Source organism: Cyprinodon variegatus, unplaced genomic scaffold, assembly GCF_000732505.1.
Source record: "Cyprinodon variegatus isolate N-32 unplaced genomic scaffold, C_variegatus-1.0 Scaffold21, whole genome shotgun sequence".
In the NCBI taxonomy this organism is placed as follows: domain Eukaryota; kingdom Metazoa; phylum Chordata; class Actinopteri; order Cyprinodontiformes; family Cyprinodontidae; genus Cyprinodon; species Cyprinodon variegatus.
Genome location: NW_015150474.1, coordinates 514442 through 538712, shown reverse-complemented (window position 1 = coordinate 538712; position 24271 = coordinate 514442). Strand labels below are relative to the sequence as shown.

The 24271-nt window shown below is 38.4% G+C and overlaps 1 protein-coding gene across 3 annotated transcripts in view; it reads right to left on the bottom strand.

The window, feature by feature from the left end:
- Positions 1-6488: 6488 nt before the first annotated feature.
- LOC107094438 (chromosome unknown open reading frame, human C15orf41) overlaps positions 6489-24271 on the bottom strand; it is an 83572-nt gene continuing 65789 nt past the window's right edge. The window contains exon 10 of one of the 3 annotated variants that reach the window (XM_015390037.1): positions 6489-7481. In XM_015390037.1, the coding sequence (XP_015245523.1) occupies positions 7313-7481 (169 nt within the window). In that variant the 3' untranslated portion in view covers positions 6489-7312. The remainder of the gene's footprint in view (positions 7482-24271) is intronic. The other 2 variants (XM_015390045.1, XM_015390030.1) reach the window with 2 other exon arrangements.

The window sequence follows — 24271 nt, the reverse complement described above, 5'->3', positions numbered from 1 at the left end:
AATACAAAAAGAGTACAGAATAACTGAAAGCACACCGAAACATGGCTGTCCACCCAAATCAACAAGGCATGGCATGGAGGCAAGACAGAAAAAAAAAGCTATGGCTTTTTGAAGAAAGCTACATGAAATAATATTTGCAGTTTAACTTAAAGGAAATAGTCAAATTTAACTTTTAGGCTGCTCTGTGCTAAATTGTGGGTAGGATTTTTTTTTTAGGAGAGACAATGAAGCGGGTCAAAGGTTACTGCGAAATGGATGGGGGGCAACACTGAAGAAACACTGAAAACTAAAGAACCTGATTGGGGTAAATATTCATCTTAAAACAGGACCAAAACTAAACATATTATACACTCAGGTGTACAATGAAAATATTTGGATAAAAGCAAACTCAAAAAGAAAGAAAAAAAAGCACTTGACAGTTTTGAAAATAACATATTTTCACATTTAAGTGAGTGTTTCACTTCACAAATACAGTTATGTGTTATTGTATTACTTAACATCGTAATGAGGTGTGTAGTCTGTATGGTACAGAGGCTCCAATTACTTCCTAGTTATTTCCTAATAAGTTGGGGCGCTTACAGGCCATTCTAAAACCAATAAAACAAAAGGTAAAGGCTGAGGCAACATCAGTTTAAATGTTTTGTCTCCAGCCACTCAGAAACCTTTTCCTCTCAGTTTTCTTATTTTGGCACAACGCATTCCCAGTGCAGTCTATCCCTGCCTGCTGTCCACCACCATGGTGGTTCACCCAATCACGTCCCTCTCATGAAGCCTCCCTAGGAGCAGGAGATGGGTCACTGGGTCACAAACCAAATGCCACCTGTGGGCTTTGACCTTTCTGCTGGTTTATGTGGTTCTGACCAATGCGGAATTCCACAGTTATTTATTTCTGGGATAAGCGGCATATGTATGAGATGCCACATTGGTATGACTGCATCGTACAATACATCAGGAGTACAGTGTAAGTAACCTTAAAGTCCATTGGAAACCTATTCACACCTCTTGCCCACATTGTATCCACAGACTTCAATGTATGTTTTTGTATTTTATGTCATAGACCAAAGCAAGTGGTGCATCTCTTCTTCACTTACGGTCAGGAGCTTAGAGGTCTAAATGTTATTTCAAACTATTAGTAAGCTTTAGATCTATACTTTAACTCAATTCTAATACAATGAATACAATCTGATTAAGGTAGTAGAGGGTGAATCTTAAACACTGAGGTCTTTTTGTAGGCTCTAGTGTGTTTCTTTCAGGAATGCTCTAAATTGTGCTCCATCCTCTCAACAACCTGCTTCCGGATCTCTGTAGAAGCATCCCCATAACATGCTGCTGCCACCACTGTGTTTTAGTTTGATCTGACCACAGCACAGTGTCCCAATGGACCTCTTTCAACACAACCTTTTATATGCCACCCTTGCATAACACCGGGCTATATTCAACAACTAATACTTGTCCTCAGAGAAAATCTCCTTGATATCTGCAGCTACTAAAGTGCTTCTTTGATCAAAGCTGCATCTTGGTTTGGGAATTAGATGACTTCTATAGGTAACTGGTTGCATTTTGTTATCCAGGTATGCAGAGAGGGCGGAATGCAAATGCATCCTAAACTTTGCAGACTTTTACAAACACTTGTATCTTTTCATCATTTCCTGTTGGTCTGTTGGGTCTCAATGATTTTTAATTTCGTTTGTGGTTATGATGTGAAACGTTACACAGGGTACTCCAATGCATTATGCATGAGAACATTGGATTCATCTAAAAAAGTGCATTAAATGTTTTCTTTTTTTGCTATCAAACTGAAGCTTGGCTCTCATGAACTTTTTTTATGAACAGGAGCGCAGTCCCGATGTTTCTCCTCAACACTCCTTAGGTTTCTGCTGCCAAGATGTTTATTTCAGTGGAAAGAAGCCTGAATTGTTCACTTGAAGTTGTCAAAAACAGCTATTTCAATATGAAGCCCTCTAAGTTCATGTGATGCAATGTTAAATCAGCATCACAGCTATTTTTTTTTTCAAGAGTATTTACATCACACATCCTTTTCTTCATTTTTTAGACTCTTGGCAGTTACAGTGCTTGCCCATCCCAGCCAGTGAGTCAGTGGAAAGTAAACTCTCTTCCATATCTACCCCCACCCCACCAAGTAGATTTATGTGTCATAGTTGTTCAGTTTCCTTCAAACATACCATCTGTCCCCCATCCTGTCAATCAAAGTTCCTCTGGTTAGCCATTTAAAATTAGCTCACCCTCCTTGTCCTCAAAATTTTTCTCACGATCTATTGCGGTTTTTGTAGACCAGCCTCTGATTAGGGATAAGCCTCCCAGAAATAAAAAAAAAAAAAATAAAAAAAACTCTTTGCATCTCTTTCAACTTGGAGAAAACAGGCTACTTTTTTTTCTCTGCCGTTATTCCATCCAGGAAAAAAGGAGGACATTTTTTAATTTCAATTTGGCCGACTCTTTGTGGAGAACTTTTATTTATTTCCACTCTGTGATGTCTCCCTGGCTTGGGGAGGCTGAGAGGATCCTTACTAAAACACTACACTGCCCGAGGCAGGAACAGGCCTGAGATCTCGCCACATAAATAACACAGGATCGTGGAGGCAGCCCGTTTGGTGGTCTGCTGCAGGGATAGAAGCAACCCTTCAGTCTGTGGTTCTGTCCTTCTCTTCTCATGCTCAGTGTCTCAGAGGTCTAACAGTTTGACCATAGAGGCATAAAACAGCAGGATCTAGAGACTATTGAGCCAAGTTGTACATCTGAGTGAAGAGCAGACCTCCAATAGCCTGCAGGCGTAGCCCAGACAGAGTGGATGCATCAAACTAACCTGGCACATGGGAGGGAGAGATTTAAGAATTTGAGGAGAAAAAAAAAAAAGGAAATGTGTTAGGACAGCAGACCATATTTATATTTTACTGCTAAATTATTATTTAGCAGTAAATAATGCTAGTCCTCTAAAAAAATTCATATTTGTACAATAGGCCATTCCTAAAATTGTTTATAAAGACCTGCTTTGCATAAAAATGAGGTGATTGAAGAAAGAAAAACACTAAGAAGTCGAGAAAATAATAAAAAAAAAAGCAGAGAAGATTTGAAAAAAAAAAAAGTGATTTTGATGGATTTAAAGGCTCAGGGAAAGTTGATCATTATATGGGGATATTTTCATACAATAGTGTCATATCTTTAGACTTTTCTAGACTTTAGACAGATTTTGTCATTTTGTTTACACAAGTGTAAAACAAAAACAAATTTCGTTTGGAAACAGCTCACTGGACAATTTCAGCTTTTAAAAGTGCAGCCTAGAAAAATAGTAAAAATGACTATAAATTTACAGTTCTAACAATTTTTTTAAATTTATTTAATATCTATGTTATCAGTTTCAATAAATAGGAACAGCTGGGTATGTCATGTTACTCTGCTGAATAGGAAAAGCTGTTTATGTTTTTTTTTTTAAATGTAACTGCAAACAGACCAGCATCGTGGTTTTAGACCAGGCATCACCAAAGTTGGTTCAGAATCAGAAATAATCCCAGAGGGAAATTACTTTTGTTACAAGCTCCAGTTACAGTTATATCTATATATATATATATATCTATATATATATAGATATATATATATATATATATATATATAGATAGATAGATAGATATACACAACCAACAACACAGGATAATAAAGATATAAATATTTACACATATAACTCTTCTGTATATCTATATATATATGTATGTATATGAATATGTGTAACAGATTTTAGAGGTTTGTCTGCTTTAGCACAGCCGAGTCTGATGATTGCAGTTCAGCAAATGTCTGTTAATCAGCTTCCAAAGTAAATCATCTGTGCTGGAGCAAGGAAATCTCTAAAACCTGGAGGACAGCGGCCCTCAAGGACCGACTTTGGGGATGCCTGTTTTAGACCAACGGTTTAAGCCTAATTAACATTGCGGAGGGTTAATCCTGAGCCACAACCGGATGGAGAATCTATTAAACTACATCAAATGAGCTGTTTCTGATTAAAAACTGAGAAACCCAAAGGAAATCTGGAAGGTAGTTCAATTATCCTGGTCTGGAGTATTTGTTTATTGAGGTGAGCAGTGACAACATAAAGTACCACAATGTGAAAATCAAAATAATAATAAAAAAATATTTAAAGTCTATTAATTATTATTAGTTTCTCAAGTATAGGAACATTTAAAAAAATTTTTTTTCACTTTCTGTATAAGTATTGCGTATTCTATGATTCACTCTTTGTGATTTAATTTAGATCACAGTGTACCGCATTCTGCATACATTTGTCTGTATAGAAATTAAAGCTTTAAATAGCTTTACTTGGTTTTTCAGACTCGCTGCTATTACTGAAAATCAAACTGTACGTTATCAAAGCTGGATGCTTCTTTCAGATCAATCTACTCCACAACCCGAGCCGCTGCCTGCCCAGGAAGCAGCTTCTCCAAACTGACCTTATTGGGAAAGCGCTCAGGAGAGTTATTCTTATTGTTGTGACAGGAACAATGAATCTAAAAGTGGTAGAGTCGGAGGGGGCAAAGGAAAACAAACCACAAAAAAAAACATGTCTGTTCTCAAAAATAATTACATGGAAGCTATTTATTTCTGTATTTGCATTGACATCATGGAAATCTTGTCAGCTGACTTTGATGCCAGTACTTGTCTTTGAAGTCGGTTTATAAAAAGCTGCATTTAGCGCAAACAGCTTAATTTATAGGAGCTGACCCTGGCTACTCTTTGTTGAAACAGCCATCTTGGAAAACAATGGCAGGAAGGCTTGAAATTTAAGAGGAACTGAATCTGCTATTTTCCATTTATTCTGCTCTTGTTCAATGGACTTTTTTCCCCTCCTTGTGTAAAATAGCTCTATGTTTTTGTGTCCAACAGGAGCCATAAACTGATGTCTGGGCATACCATGGTCAGGCAATAGGGTTGGATTTAACTAGACACATGGGGACAGTTGTTTTGTACGACAGGGGTGAGGTAGGTGGTGGTGGTGGGCTGACAGAAGAAGCCTTTGCTGCCTGGCGACCCCGTGGTGACCTAACGGCCTCTTCTTGGAAGGATCAAGGCCTGGAAGAGAGCCGGCTGAGGGTTAGAGGTTTAGGGGTAACAAATCAAGCAACACTTTAAGGGTATTTAACCCCCCCATGTACCCTAGCCTTCTAACCGTGTGAAGAGTTCATGCCTGCAGAAAAAAAACACTTATTTTTATTCTGCATTAGGATTTTATTTTCAGTGTGAAAAAAGTGAGTCAAATATCACAATTTTTTCATCTGACTAAAGCTTTAAATTAACTTTCAGATGAGTAGCAGGGGAGATATAGAGCCTGGCTGATAGAAAATAAGAAGTTATCATTTGTATTTGGTTAAATCCTGCGGTTAGAACAGGGGAAATTATGTTTCTCTCACATCAGATTCTTTATCCTCTCACTTTTTTCCTCTTATGTTTTTGTAGATCATAAAGGGGAGAATGGAGACCTACAGACAGGGCATGACAGCTTCACTCATGGTTTTGTTCAGTTTCCCAAAACTCAGCTGTTTCTTTCCTCAGCATCTCTTCATAAAGTGTGCTGAAGATGATCACTGCAGTGCTCCCTGGTTTTTCATGGTAATTAGATGTTTCCACCAACTCACATAACCAGATATAATAGACACCTGACAAGACATTATACAAATGAGTTAAACATTTTCAATAATAGTTGGCAAAGAGGGAAACTTTTTAAAATGCAAACTAAGTGGTTGCATTTGTCCTGGTGAAGACTGAAATCTATTAAAAGGAAAATATTTGCATTTGCAATTAGGAAGCCTGTGTTGCTTTGTTCAGAAAACCAAAGTTTGACTTTCGAGTAAAACAAATCGGTTTTAGGTCATTTTTAAGCTGTTTGCTTTTTATTATTTACATAATTGTGTGTTTATGTTTATCGCAGCGCTCCAGAGCTGCACTCTATATAGGACTAACATGTAAATCCTTTGCTGCAGCTGCAAAACACGCGTTCGGTGGAAACCTTTATAGATGTGCAGTGGTTACTAGAACCAGAGCAGGAACATTTTTAAGTGTTATGTTAAAAAAAAACAAAAAAAAAACTCATTTTACAGTCATAGCAGATGAAATTAATTCTAGCAGGCTGTCAAGTAAACTATCAGAGTGACTGGTTGTTTCCTCTGGCTGCTTGGTGCAAATGGTACTGCACTCCGGCCCATTAACCACCTGTTGCTGCACACTGCTGGTCAACTTGCTGAAAATAACCAAAGAGCAGTTTACATCATTTGCATCATGGGTTGTTCAGAAATAGTTGGCGCGGTAAAATGAGCAAAACCCAGATCAACTATCGGACACATTCCAGGAAAATTGTTCTCACATAAATTTAATGAAACTGTTATTTACACCTAAGGTTATCATGTGAAAACAGTATAAACAGTATAAGATTAAATATATAATGATTTCGTTATAACTCACCGGTTAGTCTAAATGAATTAAGTATACTGTTTTACTACATATGCAGTTTGAAATAGGGTTTATTTAATTAATTAAAATCAAAAAGTTCACTTACATTGTAAAATTATATAATAGCTCAAACACGATACATCAGAGCTTTTAGAAATCTTAAAAGCAATCAGATGAGAATATGTCCTTAGAAGGATTAGAATAATACTAGTTGCAGTGATTGACAGAAAAAATGCCAACTATAGAAAAAGCAGTGTTAGAACGATGTACAGAAATAAACATATAAGAGGGGTCGTTGGGAGGGCAACCTTAATCAGCACTGATCCTGTTTACCCCCCTGCAGAGTGACTGAGAGGGCACCGAGTGACGTAGGTGAGAGACAGGCGCCCACCCAGACCCCACCTTCCTTATCTGCCCGGTGGAACGGAGACGGAAGCAGTGAGAAAGGCCAGGGCTTCGGGTGTGATAAGAGAGGGTCTTGTGTCCTGCCTCAGCACTGGCCGTCCACTGAGAGGGGCCATCCAAGGGCCAGGTGGTGACCACAAGCAGAATCTGGCCATGCACCGTCAGATATCCAGAACGCTGTTGTGTGTCTCCATGAGGTTGCGTTGGCGCAATGAATGGGAGGAAGAAAGACAGATACAGATGGTGAGAGGGGGTCAGGTGGAGTTCAGGGCAGATTCTTGCCAGCTGCATCATGCTGCAGGAAAGCCTAATTGCTTCCGGATCTACAGTAGGAATCCTGCCCTGCATAGTTCAGTGTTCCTGCCCTTCCCACCTCCTAGCCTCTCTGCATCTTTTGTCTCTTTCAACGCCCAGTCTTTAATTTGTTTGGTTTTCCCCCTCCACTACTGAACTTCTCTCACTCTTTGTCCTTTTTCTGGCTTTCAGGCGTATGCTCCTGCTGGCTGGCGTGGCAGAGTGTCACAATGTCTGTAGGGAAACAGTCTTTGAGTAAGATGCCTCTGTCTCTCTGGCAGTCCAGCTCCTCTATGAAACCGTACCAGTAGATCACAAGGCCAGGGCCAAACCTGTGACACACAACACATCAAATATATGGGTTATTCCACCTTATTTCTGGAAAATAGTAGTTTTTCAAAGCAGTAACAGAAGAGCATCTAAAGATGCTAAAATCGGTAAAAAGATGTGACCAACAAGTGAGTCGAACCTGCAGAGCTTAGGTAGTGTTGGTATTGGCATTTGATCAAGTGCTGCTTTGGGCAAATTGCAAGTTTAACACAGTTTTTCTTCGACTTTCAACCTCTAAGAAAGAAAATTATAAAGAAAAAAAAACCCCAAACATTTAAAATTCTTAATTCTCCTTTCATGTGTATCAGGTTGGGGTCATTCAAATCATAAAAAATAATAAATACTTTGAAAACTAATTTAAGGGGAACCTTAAATCATTCTCTTCATTAATTACAGAGCTCTCTGCACTTCAAAACACTGGAATCTAAATATGACATTTGTCCTTAAAATATGTGCACTTTCTATTGAATTGAGGGGGGAAGTGACACACTTTGCCAATGGAACAAGAGAATTTATATTTAAAATAAGAAAAAACAATTACTTTGTCTCATTTCAAGTGCATATTATCTAATTATCTTCTTTAGGAGTAAAAATACTAATTCCATTGCCAAATTATCTTATTTACCTACTCAAATTAAGGGTAAATATACCTAATTTAAGAAATTCTTACTTATTTCTAGATCTTTTTAGCAGTGTGTGCGTACGTCCACTCAGCATCTATTACAACTACAAATCTGGAATATTATATAACATAAGACATCAACATAAGAGTGTCTATGATTCGGAAATGGGCCAAAGACAACAGGCTACAGTCATTATGATAACATTTTTTGCAACAGATTCTGAACTGGTTTAGGTCTGGACTTTGACTCATTCCAAATATGCTTTATTTTATGCCTCTCAGTTGTGGCTCTGGCTGCATGTTTATGGTATTTGCCATGTTAATCTAGATACTGGATGATTTATTATGTCATGTAGTAAAAGAAAGTCTAGACTACATTTTTATTCAGAAACCTTTTGTGCTGATATCCACAATTAAAATTCAGCACAGCTAATTGCTTTTAAAAGACAATTATTGAATAGTTCAAAAAAACAGAGGTGAAGATGGAGGTAATTAGACCGATGAAAAACCGTTGGAGGCTGTAAAGATTTGCATTACTTAGGATAGAAAGATTCTTACTATCAAAACTATAAAACTATTTTTGTTGAACATTTTTTGTATATGTAAGGGTAAATGTGTCCAACACATATCCACAATCTAATACATCTTTATATACCGTAATCTTCGGACTATAAGCCGCAACTTTTTCCCAATTTTTTGACCTTGTGGCGTATATAACAATGCGGCTTATCTATGGACTTATATAGCTAACGGCCACTAGCGTAATACCTAAATCCATGGATTTTACCATCCACCATGTTGACATCACATTTGCTTCAACACACAAGTACGGTAGCCGCGTGTGGGGGAATGCGAAGGTCCTCCTGAAGCAGACTTCTACCGTGAGTGGTACGAGACAGAACGACAGCGAGAAAGACGGTCATTAAACATAAAAAACCTGCGGCTTATAGTCCGGTGCGGATTGTATATGTACAAATCATGCAATTTAGCTTCTGCGGCTTATATTCAGGTGCAGCTAATAGTTCGAAAATTACGGTACTAAATAATGCCCACCAAATATATGGATCTCATTTTGATTCAAACATCTTACCTCTTTGTACGTGCCTCTTTTGTTTTATAAAAACATATTGTGTACCTCACCATTGCTATAAAGTACATTAGTTTAACTCATAAATAAATCTGATGTTGATTTCCCCAGCATTTACCAATTAAAACTTTTATGCATGTTTCATATTTGCATTCCTTATCTTTTGTTTGTGTTCGCCTGAGTATTTAGTTCTGTATTTAAAATAATTTATCATCTTTTCCAAGAGAGAGTCATAATAATCTTGATTTTCTTAATCTTTGCACCTTCTTATATAATAATAAATGATATCCAACATGATTCAATTTCACTTTCACAAATTAAAAATGGTAAAAATCAGATGTTTTATTTTTCTTTCATTTTTGCATCAATATGCGTCACATAAAACCAGAACACAATCCACTGAAGTTTGCGGCTGTAATGTGATGAAATGTAAAAAACTTCAAGGTGGATGAAGACTTTCTTCAAAACGCCGTAGATCGTTCATACCTATTGTTTAAACATTAACTGCCATGCATAAAAATATGTTGGCGTTGAACTCTGAGCACTTCACCTCCCTTGTGCAATACCAGATTGTGGGGGTTGACAGAGCTCCAGTCCCAGATACTCCATCCTCAGACAGTTAACAATGCTGCAGGGCCTCAGGAGACCTAGAGAGGAAGCTAGCCAAGGGGCCATGAGAGCAGTGGAAGTTCAGTTCCAAGGTAAAGTACATAAAACCTTGGACATGCGATTAATCTTTTGGTGGTGTAACTTCACTTCAACAAATTAATTCTTTGGGAATCGTATCGCGTATGGTTATTTGAGATTATTGTAAATACCTTAATGTCTGGCTTTAAAAAAAATGTAAAAATAAAAGTTTCACGTCTGATTTGTGGTGTGCATGTGCAGCGCTGCGTTGACGGAGCCTTGAGGCGGTGCATGTTTTACATACAGCATTTCTGTGGAGACAGACATGTTCAAGAAAATATGCAGCTATACACGTTCATCCCTCCCTCTGCACGGCCCTTGCAGCAGTACATGCTCCTGCACACTATCCCTGCATCCTAGGCTTTACAGTGAGTGATTTACGGTGCTGTATCTAGGAGCAAACGGCCCTGAAGAAAGCCTGCAGATGAACACTCCAAGTTCAAAACAATGTCACAACGCACACACACAGCTTAGCCTCTCAACGCTGCAAAAAGCTCAAAACCCCAAAACTCCAATCATTTCCACGGTCCACTGCTGAACATGGCCACCAATTCTTAATATGGAAATGTTATGGAGACGCAAGCTAAACATTTACATTAAGACGATGACTTCCTTTCGTATGAAAGCGATGCTGTATGGATTTCCCGTGCTCTGGATGAGGAGGCGAGACAGAGCAGAGGAGAAAAGGGGAACTGTTCTCAACAGAGTGGAGAGGAGCAAAACCTCTGAAAAGGTTAAAACTGTAGATCAACAGATAAGGCGGTGGTCCGCGATACATCATGTCCCAGGTCCGTCAGGGGAGGCCAAGTACAAATTGAAACTAGCAAAATTCTAAACACAGGGGAGCCATGCCACCAAGGCCTTTTCATACCGTAAAGAAAATAAATAGAGTCTGAAACCTGCTCAGCATTAATACAAGTCAATACTACGGGGACCTTGAGGCAAAAAGCTAACACATGGAAGAAACAATAACAGGGAGGAATGGTCAGGCAGGGAGGACGACTACAGCATGAAAGTCTTTGGAATAATAACAAACAGCATGCAAGTGCACCTAAAAGTCATTATAAATGCACCCAAGGATACTTTATATGCTACTCTGCTGCATATTGGCTCTTTAAAGGTTTAACTGTAGATGAAGTGGGAAAAAAAAGTTTAGCTTAAATTTGAAGGCAAATGATGGCCTATTATGTAAGCTTACTCTCCTTAGCCTGGTACGTGCTCATTACAGACAACCTCTAAGTGAGACAGGCCATCTTCCAATAAACACCCGGCTACATAAGGAGATTGGGAAATTGTTTGTGAAATGGAGCTAATTTCAGCCAGAAAGCCTCTTGACAAGGCTGGGCGTGGATTGCTCCTGCCAGCCGTGCTTTCGATAGTGTTAATGAACGGATGGTGGTTACATTTTAAGCAGGTTCCAAGCAGCTTACGGTAGCAGCTTAATGAGAGCAAGGCACTCTGGGAAAAAAAAAACAACCTCTTGAATGGTGAAGAGGCAGCGTTATTAGCTGCCAGTGCGTACACACAGTGTGCAGTGAAGCAGACAACCACTCCGACACCTTTGAATCTTAAATACTCTTTGCATAAATGCATCAAAGGCCGTGTTTCAAAACTAAATGCAGAAGTCTTTAAATTAACTTCAGCCATGCATTAAACTACAAACCAAGTTTAATTTTCCACCTAAATGTTACTTTAAGTCTTTTTCTGAATATGATGCAAGCAGAAACTTTGCATTTAAAAAGAAAGTCCATCACGTTGTCTTGTCTAGAAACAGTAATATAAAAGCATGCTAACCTGTTGAGTTTAAGTGATATTTTGTGACATTTCAACTGACCTATAATCTGTACAGCCAGAAAATATGAAGGACTAAAAAACAAAAGTGTAATAACCTGCTTAAATAAGATTGCACAACCTTTCATTTAAGTGTTTTATGCTTTAATAGTTTCATAACATTCTTTTATTTTGGAAACATGCGTACCACATGTTCAGTAATATCAGGAAATATTTTCTTAAATTTCCTGCATTTACTAACGTGAAGGTAAAGACTACATTTTTTCCAAATGTACCCATGGCTTCTGAACTGGTAACATATCCAACATTGTCTGTTCTGAAGGGACCAGAACTTCTTTAAACTGGCAAATGAGCAAAGTTTTTATCTACAAGCTAGAAGACAAACTTGCTCCCTGGTAACTTGAATTGCATTTTATTTGTATAATCTAACATAGTATAACTTCATAAATTCATTTTGCATTAATGAAACATCCTGGTCATTGCTTTCTCGTCATCATCCAAACTTTTATACGGTAGTTTAGGCTGCTTTGCACCCGTTTTTGGCTGCAAACTACATCCATCAACCAGGAGATGATTAGTTATAACTTGACAAATAGCAATCTGAAGTATTTATTACAATAATAAAAAGATAAAGATTAAAGGGTTCAAGTACATTGGTATGAATTGATTTGTTACATAAATAAAATGAAAGTAAAAAGCGGTGGAGTGGCCAGGCCTGGGTATAAACTGTTATCCAGTTGGAAATTTAACTTTTAATTTAACAATTATTAAATTCAAAGTGTTGCTGCAGAAGTGTATTCTGCTGCGTTTTGGGAGGAAAAAAAGGAAAACAACCTCCTAATAAATATATTATTCACTGAAGACATGGTAAGTAAAAAGGAGATAAATTTAAATGAAACTGTAAAACATCCCTACCTTTCTTTGCATACCACGCAATCACTTTAAACAAACACCCCAGAAATGATTTAGACAGAGCAAGCCTCTACCTGAGGGTGAACTCTGCGTCTCTGAGGTCTCTACATAAAGAACTCTTTGTTTCCAGCCTCCATACATCAGGTCAGAAGTTATGGCCTCTGAGGTGCTGTAAAATATTGGCCTTATATTATTCTAATTTCTCTTTATCTTATTTTCACCAAAGAAAATATGCAACTTTTAAGAAAGACATCAATGAATGGGATCCAGCAGGAAAAGAGCAGGTAAATACAAGCCCGTCTAAAAAAAGACAAAGAAAATGTGTCTCAGTGACAAATGCCCAGTTCTTTAGAGGTCACCCACTGGAAGTGCTTTTCCAAAGGTGGATAATGGTTCTATGATGAATTAGTTTGTGGTGGAATTTCAGAATATGCTAGTGATCCGGGGGCTTGTATGCCAGGTGATTCAACCCCTGCAGCTAATCGCTGTAAATCCCAACACATTGTGTATTTTAATGGCCTTGCAGAAGCTGTTTGTAACAACTCAGCCTGCTGGACAACGATGACACCGCTGATAAGTAAAGCTTTTGTGCACAAATCGGGTATTTAAAGGCTGACTCTGCCCAGAGGGGCACACAGGCACGGGGAGGTAAATAATCCCTTGCTGCAAACTATACAACCTACTCACCATAAATAACAGGAATTGAACAGCAGAGTTCACCTCCTACAGTCAAGGTATTAACATGAGTCTAGCTAAGAATAGAGGCCTTCTTTCTGCTCTACACTACCCGCTTATTCTTTACAAGAAAGCTCAGATACGTTAAAAACAAACAAAACACACTGGTAGCTCCTGGATGTATGTTAAAATCGCCTACACCTACTGTATGCCTGACAGCTTGAAAAGAAGGCAGGTTGTGGTTAAAACCTGCAAGCGTTCTCAGATTCTCAAAACACACAATTTTTCATGAAATAAGGTTTAAGACTTTTTATGAAATTTTACAATTTTTACAAAAACAAAAAAGCAATTTTCCACACAATACATCGTTATATTAATTACTTAAGGTTGAAATACATATCAAGAGATTTAGAAAAAAAGAATGCATTTTCCATTATCCTTACAACCTCCGTTAACAACCGTCCCTTTATTAATTTGCCGTTTAATGTTAATATACTAGTATAAATATGACTACAGAGTCATGTAGTTTTTACTACCAGCAATCCAATTTAAGAATGTACTAGATAGGAAAGAATTGATTCCAAATCTCAAGAATCGGATTGAAGCTATGGCCAGAGCCACTTTAAAGTTTAAAGGAAGTATTGCTCTCCCAAGTCAACATCACTATGTATGCAAGCCAAAGTCCACTGTGGCTACAGTGTGGTGGAGGAGTGCGGTATCTAACAGTATTTCTTATTTTGAAAAGTTGTAAATAATTTACAGTTGCAGGTAATTATTGCAAAAATTATAAATCAGAGGCTACCATTTAGTAACTGGCACTCCTGCCAGATTATTTCAAACCTGACCGACTATTTCTATAAAAGTGTACCATATTTTATTGCAAAGCAAAACATCTGCATTTTATCAAATCAAGACACCAGCTTAAATGAAAAGCTGACTTATAAATCAATCTGCTATTCAAACACGGCTTCTAACATGATTAAGGTGGTTGCATCTTCAGATTAAAAATTGTTTGTGAGAATGGATACCGATACATCCAGGGAGATTTAAAACCCGTTACACTCTAATTGGAGTATCTTATCAAAAGATGCTGAAGGGAAGCCTGATGGGTTTAGGACAATTTGAAATATCTGGACATAGGGCCTTCTTAAGCCAAACAAAATAAATGTGTCACCAACTGACCAAAGTCTTGAATTCATTTATTTTTTGCTAAACCAAATTAATAGTTACTTTGTGAATGTGCTAACCTTTACCTACATCTTCTCCAATGACCACTCAGCACTATCAGAGATTTTTCTTTCCTGCAATCAGTATCACTTTCTCTGACCTCACCCCCCAAAACGCTCCAATCACCTTAACCACCTTCTCAAATTAACCAAAGGCTTATGACCTTACCAACACACCCTCACCCAATCTGACAGCTGAATGATTGCCTGAGTTATACATGATTAAGTAACAGAGTTGCTAAACAGAATGACTTTGTTTATTTTTAAAGAACAAATGTAAGATGGAAAAATCTGGGGTCAAGTCTCTGTTTGGGCTGTCAAAGAACTGCACATATTGCTTTCCAAACATCCTCCAGTCACAGGGAGGAGTTCTGATCGATGTTTTGAACTCGTTAAGTCTCTTAACTGAGCATGTCGCCTAACACATTAGCAGCGTGTATCTGAGGGACAAGTGTTTTCTGTGTGTGTAATGTGCTCTGGACCCTTCTCAGATCTACTGCGTCATGGTGAAATGGATTCTGACACACTCTGGTCTGGCTTGGACATGGAGAAAAGCAAACAAGCTGGGATCTGGTTTGGGCTTTGGTAAGAGTTCAAAAGTTGGATAAAAAAGGAAAGAAGGTATAGCACATATCCAAACTCTCCAAACAATACATGAAAAACGGTCTGATTGAAATCAATGTACAGCACATTCTACATAAAATGTGCTCTCTGACACTATAAAGTGTGTTGATAACCAACACTTTGTTCGATTCTTCTACATTTCATCCCAAAACAAATCTTTTATAATCATTTTCTGCGTTTCTAATTTAATGTTTTTCATTGTTTCACCCTGTACATATTCTCAGTCATCAGGGTCATGGGAACCACAAAAATGGAGGCAACCGGATTTTTCTGAAAACATTTTGACACCTATCGAGGAGTCTGTCAGTTTAGTTAGTTCGCAGTAGAGCACCCATAGGTTGGAAAGCTGATGCTTGTCAGCCCCTGGAAGCCCATCCTCCTAAACACATTCCAAGTCAGATGCAAATTTTGTTACAGTGCTGTTAGAAGAAAGTCCTCAACCCAGTCCCAAGTGTTTTGCAAACGCCAACAGGTTTCCTGGATGTGTGGACGATGGACCAAACAGTACTTAAAGGGATAGTTCGGTATTTTTGACATGAATCTGTATGGCATCCCCATCACCAGCGGCATGCAATCACACTGACTTACCCCTGGCAGCGTCCTGTGAGCAGAGTTATCGTCCAGTTTTGGTCAAGCCGAAAGTAGTCCTGCAGGTTTTTAGGAACAGCGAAATAAAACTTTTCTCTTCCCAAAACATTATGTGTTCAAAAGAGTGATATTTTCGCATCCCAAAAACATTGTAGTGGAAAAAGTCACACGTCGTTATCAATTGGTCCTATTTTCTCTCTGTTCGTATCAGTGCGCGCCGTCATTCAGACAGCGAGCCCAACAACAGCCATGTCTCCTTCCGCGGCGGAGGGAGACATGGCTGTTGTTGGGCTCGCTGTCTGAATGACGGCGCGCACTGATACGAACAGAGAGAAAATAGGACCAATTGATAACGATGTGTGACTTTTTCCACTACAATGTTTTTGGGATGCGAAAATATCACTCTTTTGAACACATAATGTTTTGGGAAGAGAAAAGTTTTATTTCGCTGTTCCTAAAAACCTGCAGGACTACTTTCGGCTTGACCAAAACTGGACGATAACTCTGCTCACAGGACGCTGCCAGGGGTAAGTCAGTGTGATTGCATGCCGCTGGTGATGGGGATGCCATACAGATTCATGTCAAAAATACCGAACTATCCCTTTAATACATGGGATGGCTGATGGTTATGGCCAATATCGTATTTTTCCTTTATCAGCAGGTACATATATGCATTGGCACATTCAATGCATTTGCCTTAAATCACGTGAATCGCATACAACACTGCTCCCTTCTGTTTGCTATCCGTTAATGTTTTTTTTTGTTTTCGGTTGACACTGTGACTGGTGTAACATTTGTTATGATGTAATTTTATTATTTAAATGGAGGGAGGAAAAAGCAAAAGCCGCTTCAGGAATTGGCCCCCGAAAATTATCACTACATACAATACAATAGTGGCTTTTCATTAACAAAATTAATACATTCCATGGTGGACCTTAAAATTCATAAAAATATATTTAATAAAGAAAAGGTCAAATTAGAAATATAATCTTCAGATTGCTCTTAAAATTTTTAGATTACGCTTCTTGCTAGTTTTTAATGTAAAAACACAGTCAACAGCAATATTTTAGACCTGTGTCCGGTGAATCCCTCTTGCCTTTGTTGAGGCCCCGTGTCTGTATTCTGCTTCGAGACGGGAAGCTCCCCATGGTGTTGGTGTGCAGGCTGGGGGGGGCTGAGAGGCAGTCCTAACAGAAGACCACGTCGTCAGGGGGATACATGCTCCTTTAACCTGTTATTGTGAACTCCCAGCAGCCCTGGCCGATAATTGCCACCTGTCTCTTGGGGAAACACAGTCAAAGGAAGGAAGGCAGAGGAACGGCCATTTTGTGTGTGCTGTTGCCCCTCGCCCCTGTGCGGCCCTGGGCCTAATCCTGCCCTTAACCCTTGCTGCTAATGTGTTTTCAATTTAGGACGTCCCCCCAACTGCTACAGGCATGGCCCTAATCAACAACAGTTTGTACTGTAACCTTATCTTGCCTTGCTAGGGCCGAGTCAGCCTGACCGGGCGCCTACAAATCTGATGCATCCAGCAGAGTAAAGTGTGTATATGTATGGATATCATGTTTATTTGCGAGGTCACAGGAAGTGGACCTTCCACACAGACGAGGTCCACACATGAAGAACCACGGATAGCAATGCAACCGCAGTAACTTGTGATGCCACAAGTGACTGCAAAGAAATGCACATATTTAATGACTTATAACAGTAAAAAAAGAAAAAAAAATATTTTTTTTGTTTTCTCAGTGTGATATTAAAGTGTACCAGCAGTAAAGTGAAAGGGAAATAGAAGCATGAAAAATAATACATTAAGTAAAACAGACAAAAAATAAATAAGAAACTGTATGGTAGGCGCACATTTTTTATGTAATTTGAAAAAATATTCATTGCAGGTTTTAAAAATATGAAAGTCAGACTCAAAGAATTGTCCAGCTAAATAGCACTAGCAAAGCAAATAAACAATTTAAAAAGCCAGACCTATTTCCAATACAGACGATTCCTCAGTGTCAACAGGTTTGTGCTCAATCATCTTAAATACTTATTATATATTATTGTTCTTTCATTTTCATCCATTGGCTTTAATCTGCAAACATCTCGTTGAAGGCAGAATTAGAAGTCACAGTAGGGCAGGTGTGAATGTCTGCTGTGTCGGCCCTCTGACCCCTGCATCCATGAGAACAACTCTGCCCCAAAATTAGAGTCAGGTCTCTAATGTCTCCCAGAGAGAGAGAAAGAAAAAAAAAGGAAGAGAGGCCTGGCTTTTATCCAAGTCAGCACCTTTGGAAGTGCAGTCGTATTACCACCACTAAATCAACATGTCAGCGCCCGGCCCACTGAACTTCTTCACCCAGACTCAACAGCTTTCAGCTATTCTGCACAAATAATGAACTGTTGAGAAAACCCATCTCTCTGCTAAAACAAAAAAGAAACTAAGGTTTTTAACAACATTAGAAGAATTCTAAAGTATATAAGATGTTCTCTGTTCCTTCAATGCAAATTGCAGCTGTAAGTCAGTTAAAACCAGCTAATGGTATCCCCCAAACCCCTTTTGGTCTGTGTGTCCAAACTGCATCTGCCCTGGTCTAGTTTGGAGACGAAGGTCCATAGAAATCTGTGTGCTTACTCGGCAGTCTGTTTACATTCCTAAGGGTAATTTTAGCCCCCTGGGGGGAGCAGAGCAGGGGGGCCAACATCTCGTTTGGGCTTGTCAGTGTTGGACCGGCTAGCCGGCGCAGTGGCGGCACCTAGACATCTGGGTGGAAGGTAAACACACACATACAGACAGACCCCCAGTAGGGAACAAAAAGAAATACTTTATTTAGTAAATTATCTGACTTTGTATTTTTTATTCTTTATTTAGTAAATTATCTGACTTTGTATTTTTTATTAAGTTATTGTTACTATAAATATTTTTAAGGAACCAGCTGGGATCCTCTAAAGGATATCAATGCTCTGACAAATCTACAGAAATGGATGGCCAACAGAAGCAAGAGTCCAGTCCTGCCAAAAGATCCACTGCAGGGCACCATTACTTTTAGCCCCAGTGTTTTCACTAAAAATCTGAAGTGCAAATCCAATTTTATTGTCGTTTTTAGAAATTTGTTAAGCAAACACGTCAATAATCCCTCCACAAGAGAAGCAAAGGGCTTATGTGTGTGTGTGCTGGGATTTGTGCTACTCCCAGAGAGGTCCTCTACAAGGGGCAAAAGAGCCAAATGCCTGTTGTGTTTGGTATGCCTGTGTGTGAACGCACATGTAAGAGAGAAGGAGAGGGACAGAGAGATAGGGAAAGAGGAAAAAAAGAGAGCGACTCGGAGCTTATCGAAACTAATTAGGCAAGGGATCAGGATGGAAGTTAAATACTGAGCTACATGTAATGAAAGAAGCAGAGTGGGGGACATCTAAGGGTCAGACCCACACCAAACAGTGGTCCTCAGGCAATCTGGTATTGATTTTCACTTGTTTGGGGATGACTGTGGATAGGAGGGAAGCATGGAGAGGCAGTAGGGCAGAGTCTAAGGGTCTCGCGAGTTGTCAACTTGACAGTTTAACCCCTTTTGGAGTAGAACAAACAAACAGAGGGATCTCCTGGGCTGACAGCGTTGATCTGTCATAGCGATGACACTGCAAAGCCTAACACAATGCCCACACAGGAGATGTGAGTTGGGGGAGTAAAAGGGAGGGAGGGTGAGCTGATACAGATATGCACAGACACATACCTTAAGCCAATGAAAATAGGACTCAGACTTGGTAACATTTAAATATTCTAGGAAACAACAGTGTTTTGGATTTTACAAAAATATAACAGCAAGAAAAGAAAAAAAGACCCAAAACATCACTTACATGGTCTACAGCAACAAAATTAAATAATTTATTGAAAGAGGAAGAAATGTTGTTAAAAATTATTGATATTATTTGAGCATTTCTACACGATTTAGAAGATAGGAAAATAGTTTTTTTTTTATTATTTTATTACAAAATTCATTCTGGCATTATTCAAACACACCTAACAGAACTGCAACTCTACATTCCTTGTTGAAAATTAGTTTGAAATCAAGTCCAGTTCATAATTTTTAAATATTTTAAACATATTTCAAGCTTTATTCCCTCTCCTTTTTTGTTCTTCTTTTTTTTTTTTTTTAGAAAAAAACGTTTTAACTCAATACCGTTTCATGATAATTATTGAAACTATTAGGTGAAGTGTAGATATTTTTTGTTTTTATTGTCCAGTTCTAGTATTAAGCTATTGTAAAGGCTTATTTTTACCACAAGAAGCTTTTACTGGATACTTTTCTTGGGTTATGATAAACCTACTGAGTATGTTGTCTGCTGTTTGTGACTGGGACATATCTCAAAGACTTTATCAAATAGTTAATGTTACAAACCTCCTTTGACTTTAAAATGAAGACATTTCATAGTTTATAGCTAGAGCAGCAGGTTCTAAACCCAACAAAGGCTACCTTCCCTCTTCTCCCAGCTCAGAAAAAAAAGAACACATAAGTCAACGTCAGCAAAATCTGTTTAGATCTATCAGTTACAACCTTCTGAGGATTTTGTAGCTCCTTTACATAGGTTATAAAGACAATATCCTTGGCAACCTTTTTAATGGGGAAAAGAATGGATATTAATACCCAAACAGAAGCCTCTCTCCCTCTCTTTCAGCCAACAATCATCAACTGATAGTACTGCAGAGGGAGGAGAGATATGCTCAGGGGCTGGATAAATAAATTCAACAAATAAACACTCTGGATATCATTGTTTTAACTTTTTTTTTTAACAATGTAAAGAGTCGTGTCTGTTAAAAGACCATCATTATGTTCTAACCATTCATAATCAAATATCATATTGATCAAACATTCTCAAAAAAATAAAGAGCCTGCAGGACATGGACTGGTTACTAGAACCTCAATAAGCTAAAAGTTTAAATCATTCATGTTATGGGTACTACTAAAATTGTTCCTGATTACATTTCTGTGGTATAAGATTATTTTAAGAAGATGCCAAAGAAAGGTCAAGAGAAACAGAGTTCTCTTTAGGAGTTTAAAGCACGGAGTGAAACTGATCCTCCATCTCTCCGACTCATTACTGTGAAGGGACTCCAAACAGACTGAAACAAGGCATCATAGTCTATTCCTTTCCAAATGGATAAGACGAAATCTGTCCACTTTTAAAAAGTCACTAAAATAGCACCACTTTAAGGTAACACAGCTCTAACAAATCGGATGGCGCCAATGCATCCTCAGCTCATTAAACAATAAAATCTGTGCATCAAATCCCAGAAAATATTCATAAAAACATCTTAGCTGTGCTAGTCAATTTTATTAATTATTTGTGGTAGGGCTGGACAATAAATTAAATTTAAAATGTAATCACACAAAAAAAAAGAAAAAAAAACAACAAAAAAAGTACTTTCAAAGCTAGATGTAAGCACTTTTCCATTCAATAGTTGTCTCAAGACAATACACTCTGGACTGGAAACCATTCTGGGCCATGAAAATAATGAAACCCTCAAGCCATAAAGCCAAACATGTATATGCTTACGGTCACAATTTCAGCTGAAAATAAAATAAAAATTAAAAACTTTATTGGCAAAAGGATTATTGGCAGAGTTGCACAGGGCTACCGGTACTTGTTGCAATTACAAAACCTTTTTGTTGTTCTTTTTTAAATTACACAACATTCAATTAGCAATCTTTAATAGGTTATGGTGCCATGAGAATCTCCTACCTATGCTTGTTTTTGTGCATGATTTTAACAAGGGGTGATACAACTTTTTAATTTCTGTAATGATACCCATTTGAAAGCTTCTAGTATGGACCGATATCGATGTTGACTAGATACGATAACAGCACAAATCATACATTTTTTATACTTATTTTGTAGGGTGAAATGTAAAAAAAAAAAAAGGTTTGATCAAGCGATAACACTCAACAACGACAGCAATTAGAAAAACTAACCCATTTTTTATTAACCAATGGACTCCAGAAGTGCATAGAAGGAAAGTTTTGCTATCAGCTCGCTTATATATCAGATTTTAGATGCAGACCGATATATATTCATTTTTGGCTGATATCGGAACATTTCCAATATCGGATTGGGATATCCCTAATTTAAGTTTGATTTAGAATTTTTTTTTGTATTTTTCTCTTTCTTTGGTCAATAAACTAAAGATGTAAAAAATAAACATTAAAATCCACAACCTGAGAGACACAAAATGTCAGTGCTCCTTTCTTGTCATTCACTGTTCAACCTGTCACCCTAAGCACCTTCCCTCTCATGTCTATAAACACTTGAAGACCTCTCCCACTGTTCCCCCAAGACTGCCTCATCGTTCTGTCACATTGCCAAAGGGGACTCCATTAGCCTGGCCAACTCTCACTTATACTTAGCACACTGCCACAAACACACACACACAAACAAGGGATGGTGGATACTTTCCACATTAAATTAGAGTGGCCCCTACCCTTCCTGTTATGGTCTGGGAATGCTCCATCATCACGGATGCTACGGGGTCCCTCACTTGTCAGAAGTTGTCAGACAGATAGGGAATCTGGATACACACAGCTGACAGGTAATCTTAATGTCCTCAATTAGCCCAATTAGGCCTGTCATAAACAATTCGATAAGTGCTCAACCAACACAAACAGATAAATGTACGTGTACGAGCGCAGGGACGCACAAGCTCACACACAAGGGGTCTGCAGGGTATTAATGAGAAGGGTAATGGGTATATCAGTGGACGGTCGACTAGCTTTCCGTATCAAGCAGGGGTGTGCCTTGCTCTCAGCTGTGCACTGCTGGCTGCAAGCGGGTCACTTCAAATTGTACCATCTCCTTTCATTAGTACATTGCTGGATGAGAATCTGAAAGGCCGTGACAAAATTCATTCGAGACGAGTGGGAGCAGATTGCCTGAAGCAGGTGCTATAAGGGAGATAAAACAAAAGCTGCACCTTTCTGAGGCTCTGTGTGTGCGGTCAGGACTGATCTTTGTCTATTCCACCGTGAGAGGGCTTTTTTTCCCTGCTCTTCAAATCAGTTCCTCTCCTTGCTGTGGTAAATAGATAATGACTGTAAAGTGCCCTCAAAGAAAGGTAGGCAGCTATATGTGCAAAACATATGAATGGTAACACTGATAAAAATCGGTTAGATTTTTGCAACGGAGAGGATTCACACTGCATCATCAACATACAGTACTAATAAAACCAACTTACACACCCCTGTTAAAACCGCAGGTTCTGTTTCAGTAAATAGAGATGTAACATCAAGCTGTGAAAATCTGGCATAAGTGACAATACCAAGAACTGAATATTCCCTCTAAAACAATAAAAGACATTTTTCTGGCAACTACCTAGTGTGTATTATGTGACAATAATCTTCCATAGTTCCTCGTAAATCTGGGTGATATGGTAGAGTGTTAGACTGAAGCTATTTCGTTGATAGGGACTATCTATGTTACATTCCAGTTTAAGCCTCTAAAACATGTGGCCTGATAAAATTAGGGTAACACTTCCTAGCAATGCATTTCAAAAAAGGTTGCTAAGTGCAAAAACAATATTTCACATTCAAGGAAAAACCACTCCTACCATCAAGCATCAGGATAGCAGCATCATGCATTGTTATAATGTTTGTCATCACCCATAAGGGCCTTAAGGAAATTATTATCAATATTTACCAATATTGGTGTAAGCATACAACATTCTGATTTTTAGGAAAAAAAGGGAATAACTATTAAAAGGACACACAGCATATTGCAAAAAAATGCCTTCAAGAGAGGACTGAAGTTTTGGAATGGCCCACGAAGATCAAACTATTACTTTATTTCCCCTATCCACCTTAAAAGTTGTACAGGTTATAGGCAGGGCTCGATGTCAACCATTGCCCGATCGCCCAGGGCAAGTAGTTTGTATTGTCGGGAGAGAAAAAATTTCATTGCATTTGCCCGCAGGTGCAATGATCGCAAAAAAAAAAAAAATGTATCACTCAAAATTACTTTTTAATCACCAACATTCGCTTAAAAAAGGACCAACAAGCATTGCCGGCGCCATTTTTGTAGTTTTGTACACATTCTGGCGTGATTTGGAAAAGCTGTGAGATTTTCCGCCAGATTTTCCACGTGATTTTTGTCTGGGAATTGGCGTGAATTAGACACATTTTTTTCAACTTGGCAGGCTAAAAAAAACAACAAGGCAAAAAAATGTAAGTAGAGTTACACACCCACCACCTATTTTACCCTCCACCCATTTTACCCAACCCCCAGATAACCCTAGATGAAAAATTATCGGTCAGGGATTAGGAAAATTGGCATAATTGTATGCCATGCGCACAGTGTAAATATGGCTTTCATATGGCAGTCTTCTGTACAGTGATGCAAGTCATACATTAAAAAATGTTAATTACATTTTTTCTCTCAGACGTTGGAGAGGTGCATTTAAATGTTATATAGCTAAACATGTTAAATTGGTGACCTGTTATGTTATTATTGTCTTGTTGCTGCATTTATTTTGTCAGGGAAAACTACTCCATAGTCAGTTAAAAGTCAGGGAATTCTGAAATTATGTACGACTGTAGAAACCCTGTA